This window comes from Asterias rubens, chromosome 5 (assembly GCF_902459465.1).
Source record: "Asterias rubens chromosome 5, eAstRub1.3, whole genome shotgun sequence".
Taxonomy (NCBI): Eukaryota; Metazoa; Echinodermata; class Asteroidea; order Forcipulatida; family Asteriidae; genus Asterias; species Asterias rubens.
Window position 1 is genome coordinate 101,388 of NC_047066.1, and position 25,254 is coordinate 126,641.

A 25,254-nucleotide genomic window follows, 5' to 3' on the forward strand; every position below is an offset into this window, starting at 1 on the left:
ATTCTTTATCAGGGATCGTGGATTTTAACTTCGAGCTAGTCTCTCCTCAAGGATGGTTTATCTGAAGGAGGACTCGGTATCAAACTCAACACTTAGATTCGGAACGTGCATGCAATTTGTGGCCGAGCGAAGCTGCTTTTTCTAGAGCAGGTATCGCGATTATTATATTCTACTGATAAAGAAACAGTTTGGAATCAAGCGATTTGAAACATGCTCTTTAAAAAAGCTCAAATCCATTATCTTGAATGTGTGAACTTAACTTTGTGGATAGTCGTCGTCATTTTAGTTTATGAATATTGAGATAGGGCAAAGGCCTATCATTAAAAAAATTGCTCAAAGGGAACAGCTGCTGTATATGTAGGCTTTTAATCAACATTGTTTTTTGCCAATATTTTTTTACAAGCGTGTTCCCTTCAGGCGACATGTTAAAACCGCCCGTTCCGGCTTTAATCCTCTGCAAGCTATTGTCGCACAACCGTTCGCTGTATCGTATTCCTCAGCGTAAACAACCCTCAATGATCACGTTTACTGGTTTATAGGCCCTCACCCCTTGATCAACCTTGATCGTGTACTGGTTTCTGATTCAATTCGACCCCAGTGCCCCCACCCCTCGATGATAATGTACTGGTTTCTGATTCAACTCGACCTGAAAGTGCCCACACCCCGTCGATGATCTGGTTTCTGATTCAACTTGACCCCAGTGACCCCACCCCTCGTTCATGGTAGCACCTTGTAAACCCTTATAAGGTGCTAAATAATTGGGTCTCAGAATTCATCACTGCAATAACCTATCTTTCTGAAAGTTTGTATATACTCAGCGCCTTGAGTACTTTGTTTGGTAGATACGTGCGCTATTATAAGACTTCGATATTATTATTACTATATTACTTGTTTTTCATTCAACTCGACCATACTGCCACCACCCTCGTTCATGTCTGGTTTTTTATTCACTTTGACCCTGGTGCCCCCACCCCTCGATCAAGTATTGGTTTACCAAAATAGACCATTAAGTACCCCGACCCCTCAACCAACCTCCGGCGGCTGCTCTGCTCATATAGAGGGCGCTACGTAGTCTGGTATGACATCTCTTCTCCTTCTAACACAAAATCTGCTGTTGAAATCGCTGAAAATCAAGCTTCTATACAGCTACATCCACTTACCATCTTCTACGAAGGCCCATTAGCGCCAGTAAAAACTAAGTTTCAAATCCGTTATTACGGATTCGCAATCCGTTATTACGGATTAGTAATCCGTTATTACGGATTAGTAATCCGTTATTACGGATTAGTAATCCGTTATTACGGATTCGCAATCCGTTATTACGGATTAGTAATCCGTTATTACGGATTAGTAATCCGTTATTACGGATTAGTAATCCGTTATTACGGATTAGTAATCCGTTATTACGGATTAGTAATCCGTTATTACGGATTCACAATCTGTTATTACGGATTAGCAATCCGTTATTACGGATTTGATTGACAAGAGCTATCGACTGGCGTCCGCCATTTTGTGGAGTCACAGATTTGACACCACCAAAATGACGAACAGTTTTACTTCACGTAGTATAGAGAAAATCACACAAATGCCATTGTGTGCGGTCATTACATTATACTTTAAAAACATCTTTCCAACCATTTAAATTTAATTCATAACATTCGCCAAATCCAGGGCAATGTGTACTGTTTTTAGGGACCGATTTCTGCAACGTTACATGTTAAATGTTAAATGTTCAACAAAAAATAATAATAAAACAACTGTTCATGTTTCCATCATGGTTTATTGGACTTGAAATCATAGTTGTTCTGTTAAGCAAATAACAAGCGTTTTCGGAAATTTGAAGGGTATGGATACATGTAGATATATCATGACAAAAAATGCTTCACGGTGGAGACTCGACTTGATGTATTTCCTTAAAACTACTCAGATATAATCAATGTCAATTTTGCCAACCAAGTGTTGTTAGTTTGATTTTTATCCTTTTAATTATTTCACTCTGGGGGACTTAGAAAGTCATTGGGTCACCCAGAATTAATGGAACTACAACTGTCTTCAAATCATTGTTCTTATGACAGTTATATAAACGAAGACCTTCTCTGAAGCATCTTCCTTACACTTAACTCCGTCGGGATCTAAGATTCCTAAAAAGACGGCGGACAGTTCCCTGTCCAAATTGCGAATCCGTAATAACGGATTATGAATCCATAATAATGGATTGCTAATCCGGAATAACGGATTATGAATCCGTAATAACGGATTACTAATCCGTAATAACGGATTGCTAATCCGTAATAACGGATTGCTAATCCGTAATAACGGATTGCTAATCCGTAATAACGGATTTGAAATTTATTTTTTACTGGCGCTAATGGGCTTCCGTAATATACTCTCCAAACTGTTTTGCAAGACTTTCTCCGATAGTGTGGATGAACATTTTTTGACATTTCCGGTTCTTTGCTCGAGGTCTCGAAATCAAATTCATGGAAAATTACTTCTTTCGAAAACTACGTCACTTCAGAGGGAGCCGTTTCTCACAATGTTTTAATCTATCAAGTCTCTCCCCATTACTCGTTACCAAGTAAGGTTTTATGCTAATAATTATTTTGAGTAATTACCAATAGTGTCCACTGCCTATGGTTTTGATACCTTTGTATAATCAAGTTTTGGACATGACATGAATCCCCACTCGCATTGAATCGAGTGGATGTAATATTTACCTGTACATAGGATTCAGTTTAGTTTCTCGTCAACTGTGCATGGTTGACATTTAAACGTTTAAGGGTTTTGATACCTTTTGTGGATCAACTTTTAGTCCATTACAGGAATCCTACTCACGTGAATGGAGATGAATGGAGTTTCAGTAGTCGTCAAGTTAAAAAAACAAATGAAAATCATTGTGCAACGTTTTTAGGACAATCACATAGTTTTAATACGGTATTATTTTAAAGGAACGTTACAGAATTGTTAAGAAACAAAAATCGTCAAGATCACAAATTTACACAAACCTTACATGGTCTAATTAAATGATGATGATAGTAGTAGAAAACATCCCTTGAAATATTTCTGAAATGCCATAATTATGTGATGACAAATAAATAATCTAAATTCGGAGTTTATCGCTCCGTGAGCATTTTATTCATTTTTATTTTGGTATCGATGCAATGCAAAATTTGTAATCGGTTTTTCACTATTCTCTCGTGACCCAGATGGCCGAACGATCTCCAACTTCTATACATGTTTGTCAGTTGTTTGTTATGGTGGTTAGAGTTGCATGTTCCGACACCTGTGAACGCGGAGAGCGGCATACCATGGATCATCTCCTTACCTGCCCCCTAGCTACTGCCATCAGCAACCACTACTGATGACCTGGCTGAGGCCACCGACACTGCCCTTCAGTGTGCCAACTACTGGAGGGATAGAATGGTGGATTACATAAAGTGCTTACACTGCCAGCAACTGTTTTGTTAGCAAAAAACAATGTTCCTTTAAAATTTCCAAGTAGACCTTACTGCTATTATGTTGCACTGTACTAATAATCTTTTTATAATATTATGCAACACTCGCAGCATTTTGGGGTATAGCGTGGGAAAGCGTCCAGAGTATAGTTGCATAAACAGTTTTGTTTTATAGCATAGAACACTGAACCAGCCTATGACTAGCTCCTCGATTGGCCCTTTTATAAAAGCAGCAACCAGATCGAATGATGTAAGATATAGCCAGACGACCTTGCAAACAGAATCTCATTAATAAGTAATAAAAACAAGATTTTATTTACAATCATATTGAACTAAGCGAAACCCTGACAAAGGCAAGCAAAACCTAAGACTATAGGCGATCATGCTTGGACGAAGTTATTTGATTCTCATTTTGCAAATTACGCGCGCGTTAGCCGAATAATGAGGTGCCACTGGTCTGTCTAGGTATAATATCTAACTCGAACGGCCCTTTTTGAAGAACGGGGTGCAAGTTTGTCTAGTTTTAAAGGCAGTGGACACTAATGGTAATTGTCAAAGACTAGCCTTCACAGTTGGTGTATCTCAACATATGGACAAAATAACTAACCTGTAAATATTTGAGCTCAATCGGTCATCGAAGTGGCGAGATAACAATGAAATAAAAACACCCTTGTCACACGAAGTTGTGTGCGTTAAGATGGTTGATTTCGAGACCTCAAGTTCTAAATCTGAGGTCTCGAAATCAAATTCGTGGAAAATTACTTCTTTCTCAAAATCTATGGCACTTCAGAGGGAGCCGTTTCTCACAATGTTTTATACCATCAACCTCTCCCTATTACTCATCACCAAGAAAGGTTTTATGCTAATATTTTTTTTGGAGTAATTACCAATAGTGTCCACTGTCACTAACTAACTATAGAAAGGCAGGCGACTACAAGTTTCTTCCAACTACGGCAATCTTGGGCAGGTGTTGAAATTTGGCTTGGTCATGCCAGACGTTGTACTCAATGATACGCGTTGCCTTCACGATTGGTCTTTGTTCCCCAGAAAAGAGCACCCGACTCAAGCTCTGGTATTTTTTATCAGCAGGTGAGAGTCCAAGTCGTGACACCTGTGTCCATGCTAGACGCTGCTTCGTCCTTCGGATGGGCAGTATTAAGGGAGATGTTCGCCCAAAAGTTAGGACGTGTCCGAATATGTGGCTACATCAGCTACGGCTGTGGATAGATGTCTGCGTCATCATGCATTGATGTATAGGAGGTCCATAGCAACGCCCTTGGTAACAGCGTAGCCATATAGCTCTAGATGTCAAATCGGATACTGCCGCTAAAGCAGAACGATTCAAATGAGGGCGCTAAGTTTTCGCCGTTGGGGACAAAACCTCCTGCCACACTGGCTCCTGCATGCCCACACTGCATGGCTCACTAGGCTACCGTTCACCTTAGATTCGAAGTCATGCAGGGCTCATACATGACTCTACCAAAATGGTACTGACGGAGCCTAAGCGAAGCCTATGATTTCAACTTGTATGAGCGGGCAAGGCCATTTTAATTTTGTAAAAAATAAAATGTACTTCCATTGGAAACCAATTATGAGAACCTTTGCAGGGATCATTGGCCTCCGTGTGTAATTTACGGCCAAAGCCCAAGATGTAGTTTAATTAGTGCCTTAGATCAGCTATGATCAGGAGCTTCCTCATTTCACGGCTAGCGGGACCGAAACCTGTATGGGTATAAATAGGCTATTTTGATCTCCCGTATAGCAAATCCTTGCGCCGTTATACGCTTAACACATTCAGTGCCAGTATCCCCCCCCCCCCCTTCCACACAGAAAAAGAAAAACTAAACGAAAGTAAATAAAATACGGGAACTTTTCACACATTTTTCACCATTCCTGTTTGTCTTGTTCACTCATGTATTTTATTTTGTAAACCAAATTCCTTCATTTTTCAGTCTTTGCCTTTTTATTTTGATTATTAACAGTTTGTTTAAATAAACTAAAATTGAATCGAGTCTACTCTAAGTCTACTCTGCTTGTATAGTTCTATATTTTATTTTATATTTTTAGTTTTATATTCTATATTTTTATACTGTATGCCATGTTTTAATAATGTCCATCTGAAATGTCCCTTTTTGTCTCTTCGTAAATTGTGGCATCAGGAGATTAACTCGATATTAATTTAGTTTACTTTTTTTTTAATCCTTCAGGTGTGCTGCTTTTTTTTGTTATTGTATTGTATGTTCTTGTTTTTGTTTTCTTACTGTTCTTATTGTCTGTGCTTGAATTTTTGCCTGTGAAATAATAAATGAAATGAAATTAAATGAAGTGGGCGGGGCTTACTAGATCGGTTTGATCAACGATGGATTAATAGCCATCGTCCGTCGAGTGTCCCATCCAGCCATCCATGATACTTTTTGCTCTGTGGTAAACTGACAACAGCGCCCTCATGTGATCATAGCGCTAAATTCGAATTCATTATTTTTTACAACTGCTGAAATTGTGAAGGGTCGGTCACAGTTTTTGTCTTGGTTTGATACATTTGATGATTAAATTCAACATGATTGCTGGTTAGGGATTATGCATGTAGTCAACATTTGATGGTAGAGGAATCGGAATCAAACAACAGAAGAGACTACATGATTTTCAAAGGTATGCCGGTGATGTGAAATTTGGATTGCCTTGTTTTATTGTATGGAGGTGTAGAAGTCTATTTCTACCTCCATGTATTATTGTAGTGTGTACACAACGAACGACGCTGTCGAGTGTCGTCTCCAAAAACTCACTGAATCAAAAAGGCCATGTCTGTCTCCACACAGATAGATGATAGCAGAACGCAGTTGCCATAGTTCAGTACTTTGATGTATTATTTGTAAGGGGAAGTATAAAATATATCGTAGGACGTCCTGTTTTCCCTACTTCACGGGTATATAATATTTAATAATATATCCTGGTGTCATATACTCATGTGATGTGTTTTCAGTAGGATAACAGGAAAATTGTTCACAATTAAAAACTAAATGGTTTTTTTTTTCAAATCATCTATCCAATTTTTTAACAATAACACTTAGACTTCATGATGGGTGTGTTGAAATTTTTAAAGTTTTGGTTTTACGTTGCAAGAGACAGTCTGCCATAATATTAATAACAGTGCTTTTTTTGTAATGCATGCACGACATTGGAGCAACGTCATATGTTTTCACACCTTTCATTGGTTGGTATTTTATTGAATATTCAGAAGCTGTAGGCCTATGGCGTGCAAAAAAAATCAAAAATGTTATTCAATTACTACTATAGTATAGTAGGTAGTAGTAATTGAATAACATTTTTGATAGTCTATACACATATTTAATTACATTTTTGTCCTAACTAAGGCATTTTGGCTACTATAAATATTAGAATCCAGAGATATTGTAAGTCATGAAAGTAAAACACCCCACCCCCCCCCCCTCCCTTGAAACACACACACTTCATAACAATCCGTTTTCCCCCATTTCAGACCAGTAATGTTTGGTTTCAGGAGATAAGAAACCAATCTATGATATTTTCTCTTTAATGTAGACTTAATATTTGTCATTTTTCACTTAAAATATTTTAATATTTTCCCCATATTGGCACACCATTGAATCCCAAATAGTAACCACCTCACGTGATCCATCTAGTGACTAAAGCCAGAATAAAACTCAATCTAGCAGATAGTAATTTTGTTTTGAACTTTCGAGGTTGGATGATGTATCTTTGACTCATTTGAATGTTGGCAGTATAATGCACTAATGATTAGTACCAAAAATCAATCATTTTATAAATGTTTGAGCATAACTTTTTTCTCAGCATGATTAAGCCTGATGAAAATACAGACTGTGAGTAAATTGCATAGCTTCTGTCACCGGTGCAGCTTGCACAATCCCGCGGTAAACGGGAATCAAAGTTGAGGACCAAAAACATATGACGGTCGATAACGTATGACGCTACAGTAGTTTCTAGAAGTACTGTTTTCCCTACCTGGCAAGTCTTTAATTTATTTTTAACCTCTACGTTGGGTCGCACTAAATACCGACAACTCACGACATATTATATTTAACGGTTGACTTATGTTCAAATGTTCTGTTAAAATAAGGTGCATTTAAAATTTGTTGTCGTGAGGGGTCGTGAGTTGTCGGTATTACTATTTAGGCCTATAGTGCGACCGTCTATGACTATGTGTAGTGCGCGATGTAAACCCAGATACATTGTTGTGATATAGGGGACCAAGTAACTGGGGCGCTGTATTCCTTTTTCAAAATTTTGACATTTTCCAAAATTTTGAAAAAGGAATACAGCGCCCCAGTTACTAGGTCTAGTTCAGTTGTGATACATTGCCAAGCAAAGTTGAAAGTGTCTCCTCTCTCCCTTCCTTGACCAACAAAACTAAGAAACACCTAAGGCTCCACTGGTCATGCTGGTTTTATGCTACTCTCACAACTTGGCTGAAAATTCTTGCTAATATGAATATTTGAAATTCGCAACGAATTCGCCCAAAAGTTGCGATTTGATAGTTAAAAAATTAATGTTCTTGGTCGTCCTTATAATTTTATGTTAAAAACCTCTCCTTACCAATATCTCTTATTAAGCATAAACCATAACACGCAAGCTCTACCACCAGTACCAATGGCTTTTTACCAATGCTTACGAAACTTGATGGTGAATTACCGTCTTCACAACATTCGCTGAAATTAAGGAAGCGCTTCGTATTGCTGCTCTCACAGAGTGGCGAATGTTCTTGCGAAGATGAATATTTGAATTTCGCGTTAAATTTGTCCACGAAAAGCATACGAAAATCGACGGCAAATGACGTCTTCGCAACACTCCCTGAAATTTAGAAACCAGTTTCTAAACTGACCGATCTCGTAAGGAGGTTGGGAATAATTTGTGAACGTTCCGAATTTGTTTCCAATGCTTACAAAGACACGGCAAATGTTGCGAAGTCAACCTGAAGAATTTGTTTTTAACACACATCAACCATTTATTTGTTTTATAATTGCAGGACACTTGGAAACCCCATCATGTTTGCAACACCAGGACGACATCAGCTAGTGGACAAGGAGAATGTTGGTGCAGAGGTAATTAGCTAAGCCCAGGAAATTTCCCATGATTGATTAGTTCAGTCTGTGTTTAATTTATTGATTCCTTTCTAGGGTTTCCTAGCTCATTTAAACCTCTCAACCATGTCAATTTATATGATTATTCAGTCGTGAAACCTGTGTCCTTTTATAAGCAAGACACTAAACCATTGATTCAACCTTCGGATGGGACGTAAAGCCCTTGGTGCCGTGTGTTGTGTACCGATAACTTACCCACAGAAAAGAACCCAGTGGCAGTGCACTTTGTGAAAAAAAGAGAAGGTCTCTGCCCCGTTGTTTCTGCATATTGCGCCACAGCATCTTGTAAACTCTGTACTTCAAATCACACCCTGCAGGAATGAATACTGTGCACTTTGACACGCCCCTTAGGGGCTAGAAAGCGCTATATATAAGAACCAAGTATTATTATTAATAGTTGCACATCCCCATTATTGCCAAATTTAAAAGTGTAGGCGAAGCAGCCATGGGAGCATCTTTGTTGTTTTGGCCTAAGTATTTTCTTTTTGTGTACCAATAATTCTTAGTTCACATAAATAAGGAATCAATACAAAAATTTAAAGCAGAATGTTTGTGTTAACCTTTAACCCCTAGAAAGGCTCATCATTTTCATCTTTCTTGTCTTTTCCTCCCAGACCAAGACACCAGGGAAGTCTTTGAACCCTGTAACCCCAGCAAGGAAACCCCTCTCATGTCTCAACCAAGACCTAACTACAACCAAGTTACATCATGGCATTTCCCTCCCAGGGAATTCCATTCAGAAGATATGGACACCCATGGAAGCCTGTACTCCAAGGGGTTCAAAGTCATCCAACAAGAAAAAGCAAAGCGAAAAAAACAGAAGGTAATTAGTATCCCAGCAAATATATTACTCTCACTTTGTCTGGTGTAGATACTTTTTCCAGCTGAAGCATTTTTCACAGAGAGCCATAAACACACCTGCCCCAATTTCTTTAAAAGTGACATTTCTGATTTTAGTATCCATTTCTTGTAGAAAAAGTTGTTACTGCTACATACATCATAACCTCCTTAAACTTAAATTGTATTGTACTATCTTGACAGGAAGAGCCGAGGTCCTTCGTTGGGTACATCTTCATCAAGCTCTGGCAGTAAACTAAGAATCCAGAGTGTAACCGAGGCAGCTGAATCTCTTCTTAATGAAGTTTTACTGAACGAGATTACCAATGTGTCTCATTCTACACACAAGGTTAGCATCTCCAAATTCCTTTCAACCATGTACATGTAGAATGTGTACATTGTAAGAAGCTTTTATTCAGAAAATGTATGTTACTTTTATCTGCACACTGAAATGTTGATAATATGTTTTGCGCTAAATTCAAGTAAATTCAAATTTAGACAGCATTTTTTTAGGTTTTAATTATTGATGTGTTTACCTGAGAGGGGCCTATAGCTAAAGTTATCCTCATACCTAACATGGAACATTTAGTTTTATCAATGAATTATGCTCAATTTTAGATGTACAATGTACCAGAGAGTTCTATCCCAACTGACGGGGACAATCAACTGGCTTACGCTGCTGCCAACCTGGTTGAAAGTACACTTGAAGCTGCAATGATAGAGTTGATTGATGAAGAACAGGTAGGTAGTTGAGGGTTTTCTTTTTTCTTGTATACTGCACAGCCAAACCATTCAATTGATTATGTAGCCAGTTAGATTCAAACAGTATACTCTGCTCGTCTTCAGGAGAAGACGAGCATTCTCCTGAAGACTAGCAGAGGATACTGTTTGAAACGACAAGACCAAACCGGCTCTTTTCAGAGCCACCACCCCTTCAAGAGATTTTACCCATGGTTGTACCTGCAAGTTTACTATAATATTTAAAATTACTCTTAAGGTGGTACATGTTTCACAAGAAGGAATTAATTTCATTAACTTGATACTGTCACTACTTTGTCACTGTTGCAAAAGAGTCTAGCTGTAGTGTCCTTCAATGGTGCAAGTTTGTGGCACAGGATTTATGTCAAATGCCAATAAATGCAGTGCCCTACTTCAGCATTAAACAAAAACTGATCTAAAAGAGGAGAATAAATTGAAGGGACTAAATTTAAATCTATATTTTTTTATTTCTCAGGCAGCAGTTACAATCTTGCCTGTCTGTAAGAACATGATTGAAAGTGACTCTTCTTCCATTATTGCAACACCATCTACTGAGCAATTATGGAGCATTGCTCTTGGATTTGAAGACAGTTCTGACGATATTCCACACAGAGCCACATGTGTATTTGACACACCCATTAGGGATTCAACTGAAATATTGAACATCGATTCAACACCCATGGGAGTGAGTGACTTTTCACTGTACACACCAACGATGGCTAGTCAAGAATGCTTAGGCAGTGGTATTGTGGAGAGGAACACTGAAGTGACACCTGCTAGATCTATGGACTCTGGTACAACTCCAATCAAGTCAGCTGAGATTGGTCTAGGCATAGACCAAACTTTAGTAGCAGATTCATGTATGGGAACCACTCCAGTGAAATCCAACGATGCCAACTTTGGTACCACCCCAGTGAAATCCATTGATGCCAACTTTGGTACCACCCCAGTGAAATCATCTGAGATTGGTCTATGCACAGATCCCGCACAAACAATTGACTCATGCATTGGAACCACTCCAGTGAAATCCAACGATGCCAACTTTGGTACCACCCCAGTGAAATCATCTGAGATTGGTTTAGGCACACACCCAGCACAAACAATTGACTCATGCATCGGGACCACTCCAGTGAAATCCAATGATGCCAACTTTGGTACCACCCCAGTGAAATCATCTGAGATTGGTCTAGGCACAGACCCAGCACAAACAATTGACTCATGCATCGGGACCACCCCAGTGAAATCCATTGATGCCAACTTTGGTACCACCCCAGTGAAATCATCTGAGATTGGTCTAGGCACAGACCCAGCACAAACAATTGACTCATGCATCGGGACCACCCCAGTGAAATCCATTGATGCCAACTTTGGTACCACCCCAGTGAAATCATCTGAGATTGGTCTATGCACAGATCCCGCACAAACAATTGACTCATGCATTGGGACCACTCCAGTCAAGTTAGCTAAGATTGGTCTAGCCACAGACCCAACACCAATCACTGATTCCTGCATTGGTACCACTCCTATTAAGATTGCAGAGATGTCTGTTGGCACTAGCCCTCTTGTGACAGCTGATGTTCAGTGTGGGATGTCTCCAGTGTACCTCACCGATACACAATGTGGTAGTACTCCATACTGTATGAAAGAAGTGGGTACAGCTATTACACCAGTAACACTCAATGTAGCAGGGACACTAACATCACCCATTGTAGTTCCAGCATTTAGGTTAGTATTCACACTCAAGGCACTTGTACATGAACAAATTTGCATCCACTATTCTTGAAAAACAAAATGCAGATCACTTAAGGAATAACACAACAAGAGTCAATTTCAGATTTGCATTGTTGCCTGTATAAGTTTCATTAGATATAAGTCTGGCTGATACTTTCGGAGAAAAAACGCGAATTTGACTACAAAGCTCTGTTTTTCGGCTTGAATTGCTCATTACTAATTTGTGGCGTCACTGAGAGATTCTTGTGTTTCCTTATATTATGTCAGACTGGACGCAGAGAGCCCAAGTCAGCTTGATCAAGCCAGCCTTCTAAGCCACATGGAATCAGCTTCAATCAGTAATGAGCTACTACGCTGTGAGCTTCACAACCTTAAAGCTAACCAGGCTGACTTACACAGCCAGCTAGACGTGGCAAAGAGACTTCTTGAACAGAAGGAGGAAGTAAGTAAGAAGGAACATCTAGAACAGAGGGAGAAGGTTGTCAGGAAAGAACTGCCTGTACATCAGGAGGAAGTTCAGCGTAAGACAAAGGTTTGTAATAAAGTACTTTCAAAACTGACTTTACAATTTCATGTTTCTGGATTTCATTTACTTGTCATCCACCATGGATATAACTACGTGTGTATAATACCAGTAATAGTGAATACACCTTAGAGGCATTCCCTCCATCCTTGTTAATTTAACTTAACTTCATCATATCATGGTGTATGTATTACATGGGGAGTAAAACCAAGAACAGATAAGTTTGTTTTACTTCTTGTACAAAAGAAGTTATTGGCTCTACTGTACATGTCAGTCAAGTGAATCTATCTTCAATTTGTTTTAAACAAAATGATGTACAATATGTGTGAGGAAAGATAAACACCAATTCAGCTAATTTAACAATTTTACTGAACTAGGCTATTAACTCACTCTTGGTTCTATGTGTGAGCACTTCACTGATCCAAAGACTGAGCCAGTGACTGGTTTTGTGAAATTAATTTTATCTCTGATTCCATGATGTTTGTTTAATGGCTCAGTGAAGATTCTCAATTTTCTCATCAGTCAAACCCAATGAAATATTTGCTTTAATTTTAGAGATGTAATTACAATACAATGTTGTCATGTAAACTGTGATTATCTCCGCAGGTGTCTTCAAGGAAGGATAGAGATGAAGGACTATTGAGTCAAATTGGTGAACAGATGAACCAGATTGGCTTCCTTCAAGAAACCTTAGACCAGGTTAGACATTAGTAAGACACTAGACCGACTAGACAACATGCACAGTCATTAGAGAGGAATCATAGTCTTATCTAGCACACGTAACTACCAAACAAGGTACTCAAGACACTGAGTATATACAAACTTTCAGAAAGATAGGTTATTGCAGTGACGGATTCTGAGACCCAACTGTTTAGCACCGTGTAAGGGTTTACAAGGTGCTACGGCACATTTAGCAGCCACAGCCAGGAACACCGGGGCGAACACCTTCTCTTTTTGATAAGTGCACTGGGTTCTTTTACATGCGTTACACAACACATGGGATCAACGGCTTTCCGTTCCATCCCAAGGACAAAGCGATGGTAAAGTGTCTTGCTCAAGGACACAAGTGTCTACAAGTATAGTAGAATGTATCAGTCATTGTTTTGAAATCTGAAAAACACCAGGCTAAAGTCTAAATCTGTCGCATTTCTATTTTATTGTAAATCAATAACCTTGGAGCAATCTTGGTACTCTTGTATTTCCAGAAATCATCAGAGTTGACAGCAGCACATCAAGATAAAGCCAATCTTAAAGATCAGTACAGAAGAGAAATTCTCAATCTACAACAAGATCTAAGGAGTGCATATAAACAGCACCAGCAAGAGGTAACTCTTCAATCCACTGTTCTTCCACCACTTAATTGTATGACATTGATCTTGTTGAGTATAACTTGATTCATTTTACTAGTTGTCTGAACTCAGTTCATTCTACTCTAAGCGTATAGAAACTATAACGTATTGTTATGTTTATTACTCTACCCTACTCACAGCTAATGCAAATCGTTATATGCACCGTACATTAATCACTCTGTATGTCTTGAATTTCCAGATTTCTGAACTCCGTTCCCTCCATGAACAGAGCAATTATGAACCTCATTATAAGAGAGCTTTGGCCACCGTTACAGAACTCCAGATAGAGGTTCAGGCTTACAGAGACCTGAAAGATACACTAGACAAAGCAGCGGAGGTACAGGTAAGATATACAAAACCTGACAATTATGAACCTTATTATAAGAGAGCTTTGATAACAGTTACAGAACTCCAGATAGAGGTTCAGGCTTACAGAGACCTGAAAGATACACTAACAAAGCAGCGGAGGTACAGGTAAGATATACAAAACCTGACAATTATGAACCTCATTATAAGAGAGCTTTGGCCACTGTTACAGACCTCCAGATAGAGGTTCAGGCTTACAGAGACCTGAAAGATACACTAGACAAAGCAGCGGAGGTACAGGTAAGATACACGATACCTGACAATTATGAACCTCATTATAAGAGAGCTTTGACAACAGTTACAGAACTCCAGATAGAGGTTCAGGCTTACAGAGACCTGAAAGATACACTAGACAAAGCAGCGGAGGTACAGGTAAGATACACGATACCTGACTGTAATAAACTTGGTCCTGATTCTAATCAATTAGTCCTGATTCTAATAAAGTCCTGATTCTGATAAAGAGACCTCAAAGATACACTAGACAAAGCACCTAAGGTACAGGTAAGATACACTACACCATTTGAGTTAAGTTCCCTCATCACGATCACTACAGTCATGACAATACTTATTGTGATGAATGAGTCCCCAATATACAGTCCTGATTCTGATAAATTGGTTCTGATTCTGATAATGTAGAGGGTGCTGTCATTGCTGCCGACTCACATTAATCCTGCTCCAGTTTTTCTGGTCATGGAGTATCAGATATAGCCCAACTGAGATCCATTGTCACGCATTCTTGCATGGTTCACAATAGTTTACTGTTAACACTTATAATCCATTTGCATTTGTCCAGGCACAGTTTGGATGTATTGAAGAGGCCTACAGTCTGCTAAATGCTTTATTTACAAGAACAATGGAGAAGAAAGATCAACTTGAAATGCAGGTATTATAACATTCATTGTCATAAAATAATTACCCTAACATCAACAACCTCTTCCAGTTATCGAAGTCCTTGAATACAAACACAATTCTTAGCAGAAATTTGCTTTGGTTGGACTGACTAAGTTGGGTACAATTCTCTGATCCATTCATTTGTCAAATCCAATTCTCTGATCCAATCATTTCAATTCTCTGATTCAATCATTTATTGATCTAATCGAATTCTCTGATCTGTTATCATAGTGCTTGACTGTTTTTATAAGATATTTTTTATTATAGATTTAACTTGTTATATATTTGTGTGCATCAGCATTCTGAGATGGTTAATCAAATGAAGGAAACCAACGATGAGAATAAGGAGTTGAAACTACAGCTGGCTACAGCTAAGGAACAGGAGCAACAACTTCAAACTGAGTTAGAAGACACCATCAAGGCTGAGAAGGATGCTCTTGAGGTTCAAGGATTACTGATGAAAGATCTAGATACAAACTCACATGCCATGGCAGGGGTTAACGGAGAGCTTCATGCAACAAAACTTGGTAAGTACTCCGTTACCATTATCAGGACAATGTAGTCAAAGTCAACTTGAAGATTCATATTAGTCAACTGCATGTGAGGACTTATTAACTCTGCTCCCATTATCATTCTTACATGGGTGTATTTTCTCTGGGTTTTTTTTAATGGTCCACTCACATGCCTGAAAGAAAACAAGTATTACATTTACTGTGACCATTTACTCTACTCATCATGTATTGTTCTTTATCTTTTCAATTTCATTCTTTAATCTTCAGAGTTGTTTGTTTTCAAAGATGACTTTACATCCCTAAAAGTCAGATATGACAACCTCCAGAAACAGAGTGTGAGTCACTTCTTGGACAAGACTTCCATGGAGGCTGCCCTCGCTGTTCAAGGCAAACAGTGGCAAGATACAATGACCAGTATGAAAGAATCACACTCCAAATATGAAACGGAAATCCACAATCTTACCCTAGAGAACACAAGACTCTCAGCAGAAGTGAGTGTCTTAACGCATGAGCTCAGCAGTAGCAAGAACCAAATCTCTGCTATGGAGTCTGAGAATGAGATATCTGAAGAAATGTTGCAGAGAGTAATGAAGGAGGTAGAATCCTTAAAGACTGAACTAGAATCAACCAGAGAGGCAAAGGCTGGGGCTAAGAGACTTGCAGGTCAAATTCAGGTTAGTTCATCTTTTCTTCTTGGCTGTTTCTTTAAAGTTGTTATTATGTTGTGTCTTTGCAAAGTAAGTCAGAAGTATTTGAAGAGTTGCTTGATGCCAGTGGATTTGTGTATAATATTCTAAAAAGTCATCTTTTTATTATTATGTCTCAAAAGTGAGTATGTTCTTGGGGCGTTCGCTTGTTTCGAGGTGGATTTTTATTTTATTATTTTTTTTAATTTAATTATTATTTTATTTTTATTCTTTTGTTTTCCTTTGTTTTGGGGGTTTTTTTGGGGGGGGGGGTGAGTGTGGTCTTTTGTTTTTCATTTCCAGCAGTAAGTTGCCCAATAATACAGGGCAATAAAAACACAGCGAACTGAATTTTCAGGCCTGGAATTAAAGTTTCCCATTGGCTTTTTAAGATTTAATGGAGGTGATCTTTCAAAATGACAACGCCCTCGCTGAAAGCTGAAATTCCTGTCCTGCTTTTTGGAAAAAGACTCCAACTTTACAGACAAATTTGACTGGGTTAATAAACATGTTAAATAAAATCGAAACTTGTTTCCCCTTTACAGACACTCCGCAAGCAATTTAAGGAGAACATTGAGTTTCTAGAGGAAGAAAGAGGAGCATTGGTTGAATCAGCTCATGAGACTGAAGTGCAGCTCAAGATTGAAACATTGGAACTATCTCGTCTCAAGGTGGCGCTATACAATGCTGAGGAGACTAACTCAAAATGGAAAAGTGCTGCTGAAAATCTCAGGTAAACAGGGCACTCAATTGATTGTGATTATCAATAATAATGTCACTTTCATGTTGCTGGTTTGATGTATTCACTGTCCTATTTATTAAGCTTCTAATCTCTCTGTTCTGTCTCTTTGTGTTTACAGTGAGAAGCTATAGGTTTACATTATACAATTGTCGTACGCTATGACGGGGTCCATGGCGTTTGGTACACTCGAGGGGGGAAATGGCACCCGAGGCGAAGCTAAGGGTGCCATTTTCCCCCGAGGTTGGACAAAACCCATGGAACCCAATCACAGCATGCAGCAATTGTTTTGTTAAACCTTGGTAACATTAATATTCCTCTTCTCAAAGTTCTGTTGTTATCTTCAAACATTATTACGGAGTATTTATTGTTTAATAAGCAGAGGTACAAGAAACAATTCCTAACTGTTCCCTCAAACCCACGGGTGTTTCGTACAAAGCGCTGGAAATCGAATAACACTGGGAACGATCAAGGTGATGTACACCGGTGCACATCGCTTTTCATGTTACCCGCCGAGCTGTGAATTACGCGTAGCGTGCATCTTTAGCCATGGTATATGCGTTTTTGTTGCACGTCACGTGATTGGTTCTCAACCAATCAAACTTCACAGTTTGTTACCAAGGTATAACAATTCTAGTTGTTGATAATGTTTAACCTAATATTTACAACCTAATCTCTTTGTGTATTCAGTGAGAAGCTACAAGTTTATCAGAGTAAGTTGGATAATACTAAAGCCCATGCTCACTGGATGATTATCAATTTGATACAATGTGAACCTTTCGTGAAACTTTACTATAATATTTACAACCTAATCTCTTTGTGTATTCAGTGAGAAGCTACAGGTTTACCAGAGTGAATTGGATAATACTAAAGCCCACGCTCACTGGATGATTATCAATCAAGTAACTGAGATGAGAGAAGCTGGAGAAGAATTAGCTAGTCTGGTCTCTAGAATGCAGAACATCTACTCTTACCTCAATATCAATGCTGGTCACCAAGAGGTATGGGTACCAGACTCTTCTTCTTTTTGTATCAGATTTTATCATCAAATTAAAATTGTACATCTGTTTCATTGTTAGGTGGACGTCCTAAATAGTTAGAGGTCCCAAATAATTAGAGGTCCAAAATAGATGGAGCTCACATATGGTTCTTCCACTACTTTTTGAGAGAGCTCATATAGTACTTATTTTGATCTACTGGTTCTAGGACAAGGTTTGAAATGCTTTCCTTTAAGAATTATATGTGTTATTTCTTCAAAAGGTTACTGTCGATCAGACCAAAGACACTCATCAAACATCGATGCCCAAAGCCACAAAGACTAACACCAACACCACAAATGAACCCAGACCATCGCAGAAGTCTGGATCTCTAGTGGCTTCCATACTCTGTGCTGTTCAGTCTAAAGACAGCCAATCAGAGGCACTCAATGCTGTCCAGTCTAAAGACAGCCAATCAGAGGCTACAAGCTCACCAGACAAACATCTCAATGAAGACATCCAACGATCACGTACTCCAAGCCCCTTAGATAGGAGGCTCACCATTGGTGGATCAACTAGTAGTGCATTCTCTACAGTGCAAACATCCGCCAATCAGGATGCTGCTTCTATTGATGTTTCTCCCCCAGTAGAAGGAAGACAGAGTAGTGATGACAATGTGCTATTGGGGGTTCAGGTTGATAAAGTAAAGGAGCAATTTGGAAAGTTGTTGCAATTATTGATGACAAGGATCGAGGACTTGGAGTCTTCAGCACAGCACCTTGAACATGAGAAGTAAGTTCAAGCATTGTCCTTCTGTAGTTCTTAATCTCTATAGTATCACGTGTAGATGTTTGTTTTATAGTGATCATTAAAACGAGTCCTCAGCACATTGACACAGCACCTTGAACATGAGAAGTAGGTTCAAACATTGTCCTTCTGTAGTTCTTAATCTCTATAGTATCACGTGTAGATGTTTGTTTTATAGTGATCATTAAAACGAGTCCTCAGCACATTGACACAGCACCTTGAACATGAGAAGTAGGTTCAAACATTGTCCTTCTGTAGTTCTTAATCTCTAGTATCACGTGTAGATGTTTGTTTAGTGATCATTAAAACGAGTCCTCAGCACATTGACACAGCACCTTGAACATGAGAAGTAGGTTCAAACATTGTCCTTCTGTAGTTCTTAATCTCTAGTATCACGTGTAGATGTTTGTTTTATAGTGATCATTCAAACGAACCGACCGTGCAAAGCTAACTCTTAAAGATAACTCGGTAAGATGTTACATTGAAGAACAATTCTGTCGTCTTTGTATTAATTTTTTATTATTTATGTATATTTAAATCTTATCAGTTCATGTAGCAATGCAAATCCTTTTCAGTCATATGAGATGCATTAATTTAACTTTTTTGTTTTTTTAATCAATTTTGGCAGATATTGATTCTTATTTAAAGACACTGGATACTATTGGTTATTGTCAAAGACCAGTCTTCTCACTTGGTGTATCTCAACAAATGCATAAAATAACAAACCTGTGAAAATTTGAGCTCGATTGGTCATCGGAGTTGCGAGATAACTGAAAGAAACAAAACACCCTTGTCACACGAAGTTGTGTGCTTTCAGATGCTTGATTTCGAGACGTCAAATTCTAAACTTGAGGTCTCAAAATCAAATTCTTGGAAAATTACTTCTTTCTCAAAAACTTCGTTACTTCAGAGGGAGCCGTTTCTCACAATGTTTAATACTATCAACCTCTCCCCATCACTTGTTACCAAGGTTTTATGCTAATCATTATTTTGAGTAATTACCAATAGTGTCCACTGCCTTTAATGAAAAGGCATGTCCAAAACTTGTCATTTAAAAAAAAGCAAATCAGTCAGTTTTCCTTTCTGGTATTCTTGTTTGAAAAATGCACATTATTATCATACAGCTATATCCAAGTTCAACCTTTTCTTGAAACAGGACCGAGTTGAATTCTGAGCTTCTTAAAGCTAAGAAGCAGCATGACCATGAGGTATGCCTCATCTGTGAGCAGCTTCGTGAATCTGAAATGCAAGAGAGACGACTAAGACAAGAAGTGTCTAATGGTAAGACATCACTGAGTGAGTTCCAGCAGGCTCTACAATATTCGCAACAACGTCTACAAGAAATGGCTGATAACCTCGGAAGATTCTCCGATCAGAAGTCAATTATTGAGGTAAGATCTTAGAAGCACATCGAGGAAAATAGAGGAAAGAAACGACTCGGGCAAATAATTTGCAATCTAAAATGGTGAAAGCTGATTCTAGATACACTGAATAACGAAGTCAACTATTGAGGTAAGATCTTAGAAGTGCATAGAGGGAAATAGAGGAAAGAAACGAATAGGGCAAATAATTTGCAATCTAGAATGGTGAAAGCTGATTCTAGATACACAGAATAAGTCAACTATTGAGGTAAGATCTTAGAAGTGCATAGAGGGAAATAGAGGAAAGAAACGACTCGGGCAAATAATTTGCAATCTAGAATGGTGAAAGCTGATTCTAGATACACTGAATAACAAATACATGTGTCTGGAAATGGGTTGCAATATGAAAAAGAACATCTTTCTTAACTAATTTCATTGCCTTCTTTTAATAAATTGCACAATTTTTTATTGCACAATTTTTTTTTATTATAAGAGTTCTTACAAGATTTGTTGTATCCTTTTCCTCTATTTAACAGAAGCTTCAAAGTGAATCCGTCAAGCTAAACGGCACTCTCAGACTTGCCCACAGGGAGAAGGCCCTATTACAAGAACAGCTTGACTCCATTCTAACTGGCTCTTCTCAATCCAGCAGTGAAGGAGCAGAATGTCGGAAAGTACTACCACAGGAAACAGTTCCTAATAGCAAACTCATCAAAGAAAACATCGGCCTTAAGAAAGATGTAAGTTGACATCAAATTACTCAAATTTGTTTATAGTAAGAAATGAAAACGCAAAATATCAAGAGGGTATGTACTTTGTGGTCTGCTTTATCAAGTTGCACCTACGTATTTTTATTTATTTATTTTTTTTTTTTATTACATTCAGTACAGATGTGTTGTAGTCTCATCTAGTGCCTTCTTTGCAGACATCCTGTATATTTAAAATTTGTTTTATAATCTGAAATGCATGAACAGACTTGGATGGAGACATGAGTGTGCGTTACTTTATTTGAATACTTGGTTTGACAGATGGAGAAAATCCGACTTCGTTTGATTGAGCGTAGAGATCACTATGAGGCACTGAACACCAGAGCAACACGACATGTGAGTAGAATTCATAATCGCACCTTAAAGGTTTACATTGGAGTGCTTGTCAATTATTGCTTAGCTAATCAGTCTTTATTCTGTACGCAGTTTTTATATGTACTGTATCGGGTTCCATTTTCAAGCATCGCTGAATGGTGTTGCTAGAAATGATTGAATCCATCCAAACTAGGCAAAACTAGATCTGGGTTACAAAAAGCTTTGGCAAACATGGTACAATTCTATATTGTACACATATTGAAGTGTTATATGAAAGAAAATCAAGTCGTGTATTCAACAAAGCCTTGCAGGATACATTAATGTAAGATTCCGACAACTAACCATGTAGCAGCTGCACTAGTAAATTGTAACTCTTATGTTTTGCAACAGAACCTACATGTACATTGTACAGTGTTTACTTGTTCTTTCAACAGCAAGGAAGAAAGTTGCTACACTTATTTAACTGTATTTTCTTGCTATTTTTTTCCCTTTTTCAGGTTCGAGTGTTGGAAGAAAACTGGCATAAAGCTGATGCTGAAGTATACCGTCTGGATGAACTCTTTGATCAATGCAAACAAGTACGCACAGTTTCATTTATTTAATACTCGACATGTATCGACCTCACCTGTCGTCATCACCAGCATAATCTCACTGTACATTATTCAGTGAAAGTGCACATTTTAGGCGATGCAGCGTTAATATGTAAAACTATTGCCCACCATCATGGTGGTATGGTGGCCGCAAGGGGTCAATATATTCAATTTTAGATACGTAATATTCTTCCTACTTTAGTCAAATATCAATTTTGTAACCCCATATAATCGCCAAGATTATTACTGTATAAGCCTCATAAAGCATCAAAGCCCGTAGAATCAAGTGAGCCCTTGTACTTCAATAAGACTGTCTTACGTCCACCAACTCCCTTGCAGGCCTTCAAATACCCCATTGCACCAATAGCAACTGCTGCGGAGCCCATTGCAAAGTTCCAATACAAATTAACATTCAAGGCATGCCCTTGTGTCAAGTGAAACACCCAATGTAAGAGGTGTAGAGTTAAATCTTTGTAAGTAGTAGTAGTGATAAAAAGCTAATATGTGTTTTCTGATTCTTTACAGTTGATGGAGCAAGTTCCCACATCAAGTAATGAGAATCCACACCTGGTAACATTGAGGGCACTGTTCACATGAATCTAGAAGCGCTACACAGCCTAGTCATACTTCAACAGTGAGTGCGTTTTAAGAGCGTTTTACTCTCTGCATGATTTCTTGGTCATCTCTTTGATATTGGAATTTTGTTATTTTTTAGATGTTATGCACATTTTACTTGATTTTGTACAAACAGTAAGTAGTTCAGTAGGTTTGTGTTCCTGTTTAATTGTTAATATTATAAGTTAGTTTGAAGAAGTCTAACCTGTAAAATAGTGGCTGTAAACCTAAACATGATTCTCATCCAAACTTTAGTTTGCTTAATTTGGGAGGAATTCCAAACCATAACAATAAATAAATGAATTGTTCAACTTTCTCTCCAACCGAATTCATTTAAGTTTTTATTGTACAAAAATTAATGCAGCTTTAGACAAATCATTTGAGATATATAAAGACGTAAACAAATTTTTTTACAAAAGGTGAGACTTGTTGATGTGTTTTAGAAGATTTTGTCATCACATGTTTGAGTGAACAGATAATCGATGGTTCAAGGTTTAACCCGAAATGAAAAGTGTTGTTCAGCATAGAATCCCTAGACAGTTTTACTGGTCTTGAACCAATGTTTTGAAAGTGTTTCCTGCAAATAAGTTTTAATCGTAAGAGTTGTTCTCGTTATCCAATATTTCTTTCTCTATACATGTTATTTATTATCAACAAAGTTTGAAAGGTAATGTTAGATGTTACTTCAATTAAGTTTTGGTTTAATGCATTTAAGCAAATATCAGTCTGTGTTGTTATTATAGCAAGACATACTAGTGATGGGACTCGGTGCCTTTTTGATGATACAAACATAGGGTAAGGATACTCTATGATACAAACAAGGAATTTGGCAAAGAGTTTGCTTTGAGACAACTATTTGTAGGTAGAATAACAAATAAAACAATTGCAGCCATTTTGGAAATTGCCTGTGGGCCTATTCTACCTATAATTTTTCAAAATTCAAATCTGCAATGGGCCAATAGCCAAATATGGTCATACATGTAATAACATGCTCTGACTGTGTGACATATTAAATGCTTGTATCTTACAAGGAACAATTCCCCCTAATATTTCACAATGTGATCCACTTGTATTTCCACGTTAACTTAGACAGGTGTACGGTACATGTAGATATTTCTCATAAACCAAAAACAACAAATAATTCTTATTTGAGCTTCTGTAATGAATGCAACGGGCCAAAGGAAAAGGATTTTATCTATACTAAACATTCTGGCAATTCAAAAACAATATTTGATTTTGATAGTTTTCAACAACAACTCCAGGGAAAACAATTGTATTAAAAGAACTGTAAAATTAGCCACTTATGGAATAGGACTCTATAGAGCAGTAGGATTTTATTTCTCTGTCAAATCGTAAATTGACTTAGCCAGTAATGTACATGTACATGTATCACTCAAACTTAATAAATCACAACCAGTGGAAGAGAAGTAACAATAAACCATATCAAACTGCTAAATATGTGTGTGATAAATGAGTGTTTTAATGAGATACATTTAAGTTCAATTGCAAATTTTTTAAATAGTTGGTTTCTTATATATAACCCTTTAATATTGGACTTTGTAAATTCAGCTGACTGGACCAGGCTACTTGGACATTAAGTAAAATGAGTCAAAATTAACATAAACATGTAACGTGTACGTGTATGTTATCATGTATACTGTATACAGAAAAAAAGTGTTGGGTAACCGTGTTGGTTAGTATGGGCTTTTTGTCACACTACAGCACTGATACATTCTTTGTTTATACTGTGCTGGACTGTATACATGTACATGTATTAACCTTGGTTGAAGTTGTTTCCTTCATTGCATCTGATGAAGTTGTTGCTATGGAAGCTCATGCAGATATATAACAAGAAAGTCATAGTTAATAGTAAAAAGCAGGTTAATAGCAAAAAGTCTCCCAAACCCCCGATTATCTACTCCGCGGCAGTAGAATACAGCAAGACAGTTCTCTAAGAACAAACTCTACCTGGCAAGTAGATACACACATGGTGTTACCACAAACCAAATACATGTATACAAGATAGTCATTAAAGTGCAACAATTGATAATTACCTCAGTACTATATATACAGTACACAAGCATTTTTGACTTGGAGGATTGTTTTATAACCAACAAACTGAGTCATAAAACTGAACTAGTCATTAGCAATTAATACTCCAGTAACATATCACTCAATCCAATACTAAGATTGCTTGATTAATTGCTTCATACAAACTGATAGATGAGATATCAACTAAGATTTGCTAATCAAAAGGCTCTTCATGCTTTACTTACATGCAGTTACTTCATGCAAGCGGTTTACGTTTTGTTTCTTACTGTACACAAGGAATTTATTTTTAAAGTAACATATTTTAAACAAAATTTTATACCTACAGACTGTAAACGTAAAGAGGGGGAAAATTTAGGGGAAAATAAAATTCACCTTTAAAGCAAAATATTAGAAACTAATTTAAAATCATCTTCAGAAAGAGAATTGTTTCTGGACAATAAATGTATCTCAAAGAATTTGCCTTAACAGCGATGTAGTCTGCTAAAAACCTGTTTCAACTATTCCCAAAAAATCTAATATTTCATTTAGATGAGAAACGATCAAATAAGCCCTGTCTTCATCATCCCCTCAAAAAGTGTTCAAATAGAAAAATTTACATAAAAAAATGTTTTCAAAAGGGACTGCAAATACACCTTGTCACCTCTTGCATCAGTAAACTTCAGTTCCTATTACTTCAGAAGACAACTTCCTTATGTTTACAATAGTCAACATTTTTAGAGTCATTCATTCATTTCTACTAATTAATGACTAAAGAAAACAGTCCCAATTTACAAAGACAACCACATTA

At 37.7% G+C, this 25,254-nt stretch overlaps 1 protein-coding gene across 3 annotated transcripts; it reads left to right on the top strand.

The window, feature by feature from the left end:
* Nucleotides 1–5,938: 5,938 nt before the first annotated feature.
* Nucleotides 5,939–24,938, top strand: LOC117290388 (myosin-13-like). 3 transcript variants are annotated; one of them, XM_033771763.1, is made up of 22 exons: nucleotides 5,939–6,104; nucleotides 8,476–8,551; nucleotides 9,205–9,413; nucleotides 9,632–9,776; nucleotides 10,046–10,168; nucleotides 10,662–11,248; nucleotides 11,429–11,911; nucleotides 12,185–12,449; nucleotides 13,047–13,139; nucleotides 13,646–13,765; nucleotides 13,989–14,132; nucleotides 14,949–15,038; nucleotides 15,345–15,573; nucleotides 15,826–16,232; nucleotides 16,790–16,977; nucleotides 17,813–17,984; nucleotides 18,244–18,752; nucleotides 19,924–20,158; nucleotides 20,665–20,868; nucleotides 21,157–21,231; nucleotides 21,708–21,788; nucleotides 22,326–24,938. In XM_033771763.1, the coding sequence occupies exons 2-22, from the start codon at nucleotides 8,495–8,497 to the stop codon at nucleotides 22,395–22,397; spliced, it is 4,488 nt and encodes a 1,495-aa protein (XP_033627654.1). In that variant the 5' UTR covers nucleotides 5,939–6,104; nucleotides 8,476–8,494; the 3' UTR covers nucleotides 22,398–24,938. The 3 variants fall into 3 exon arrangements, with proteins under 3 accessions (XP_033627654.1, XP_033627652.1, XP_033627653.1); XM_033771761.1 differs by having other exon boundaries at nucleotides 10,662–11,911; XM_033771762.1 differs by having other exon boundaries at nucleotides 10,662–11,911; nucleotides 12,185–12,359.
* The last annotated feature ends 316 nt before the right edge of the window (nucleotides 24,939–25,254 follow it).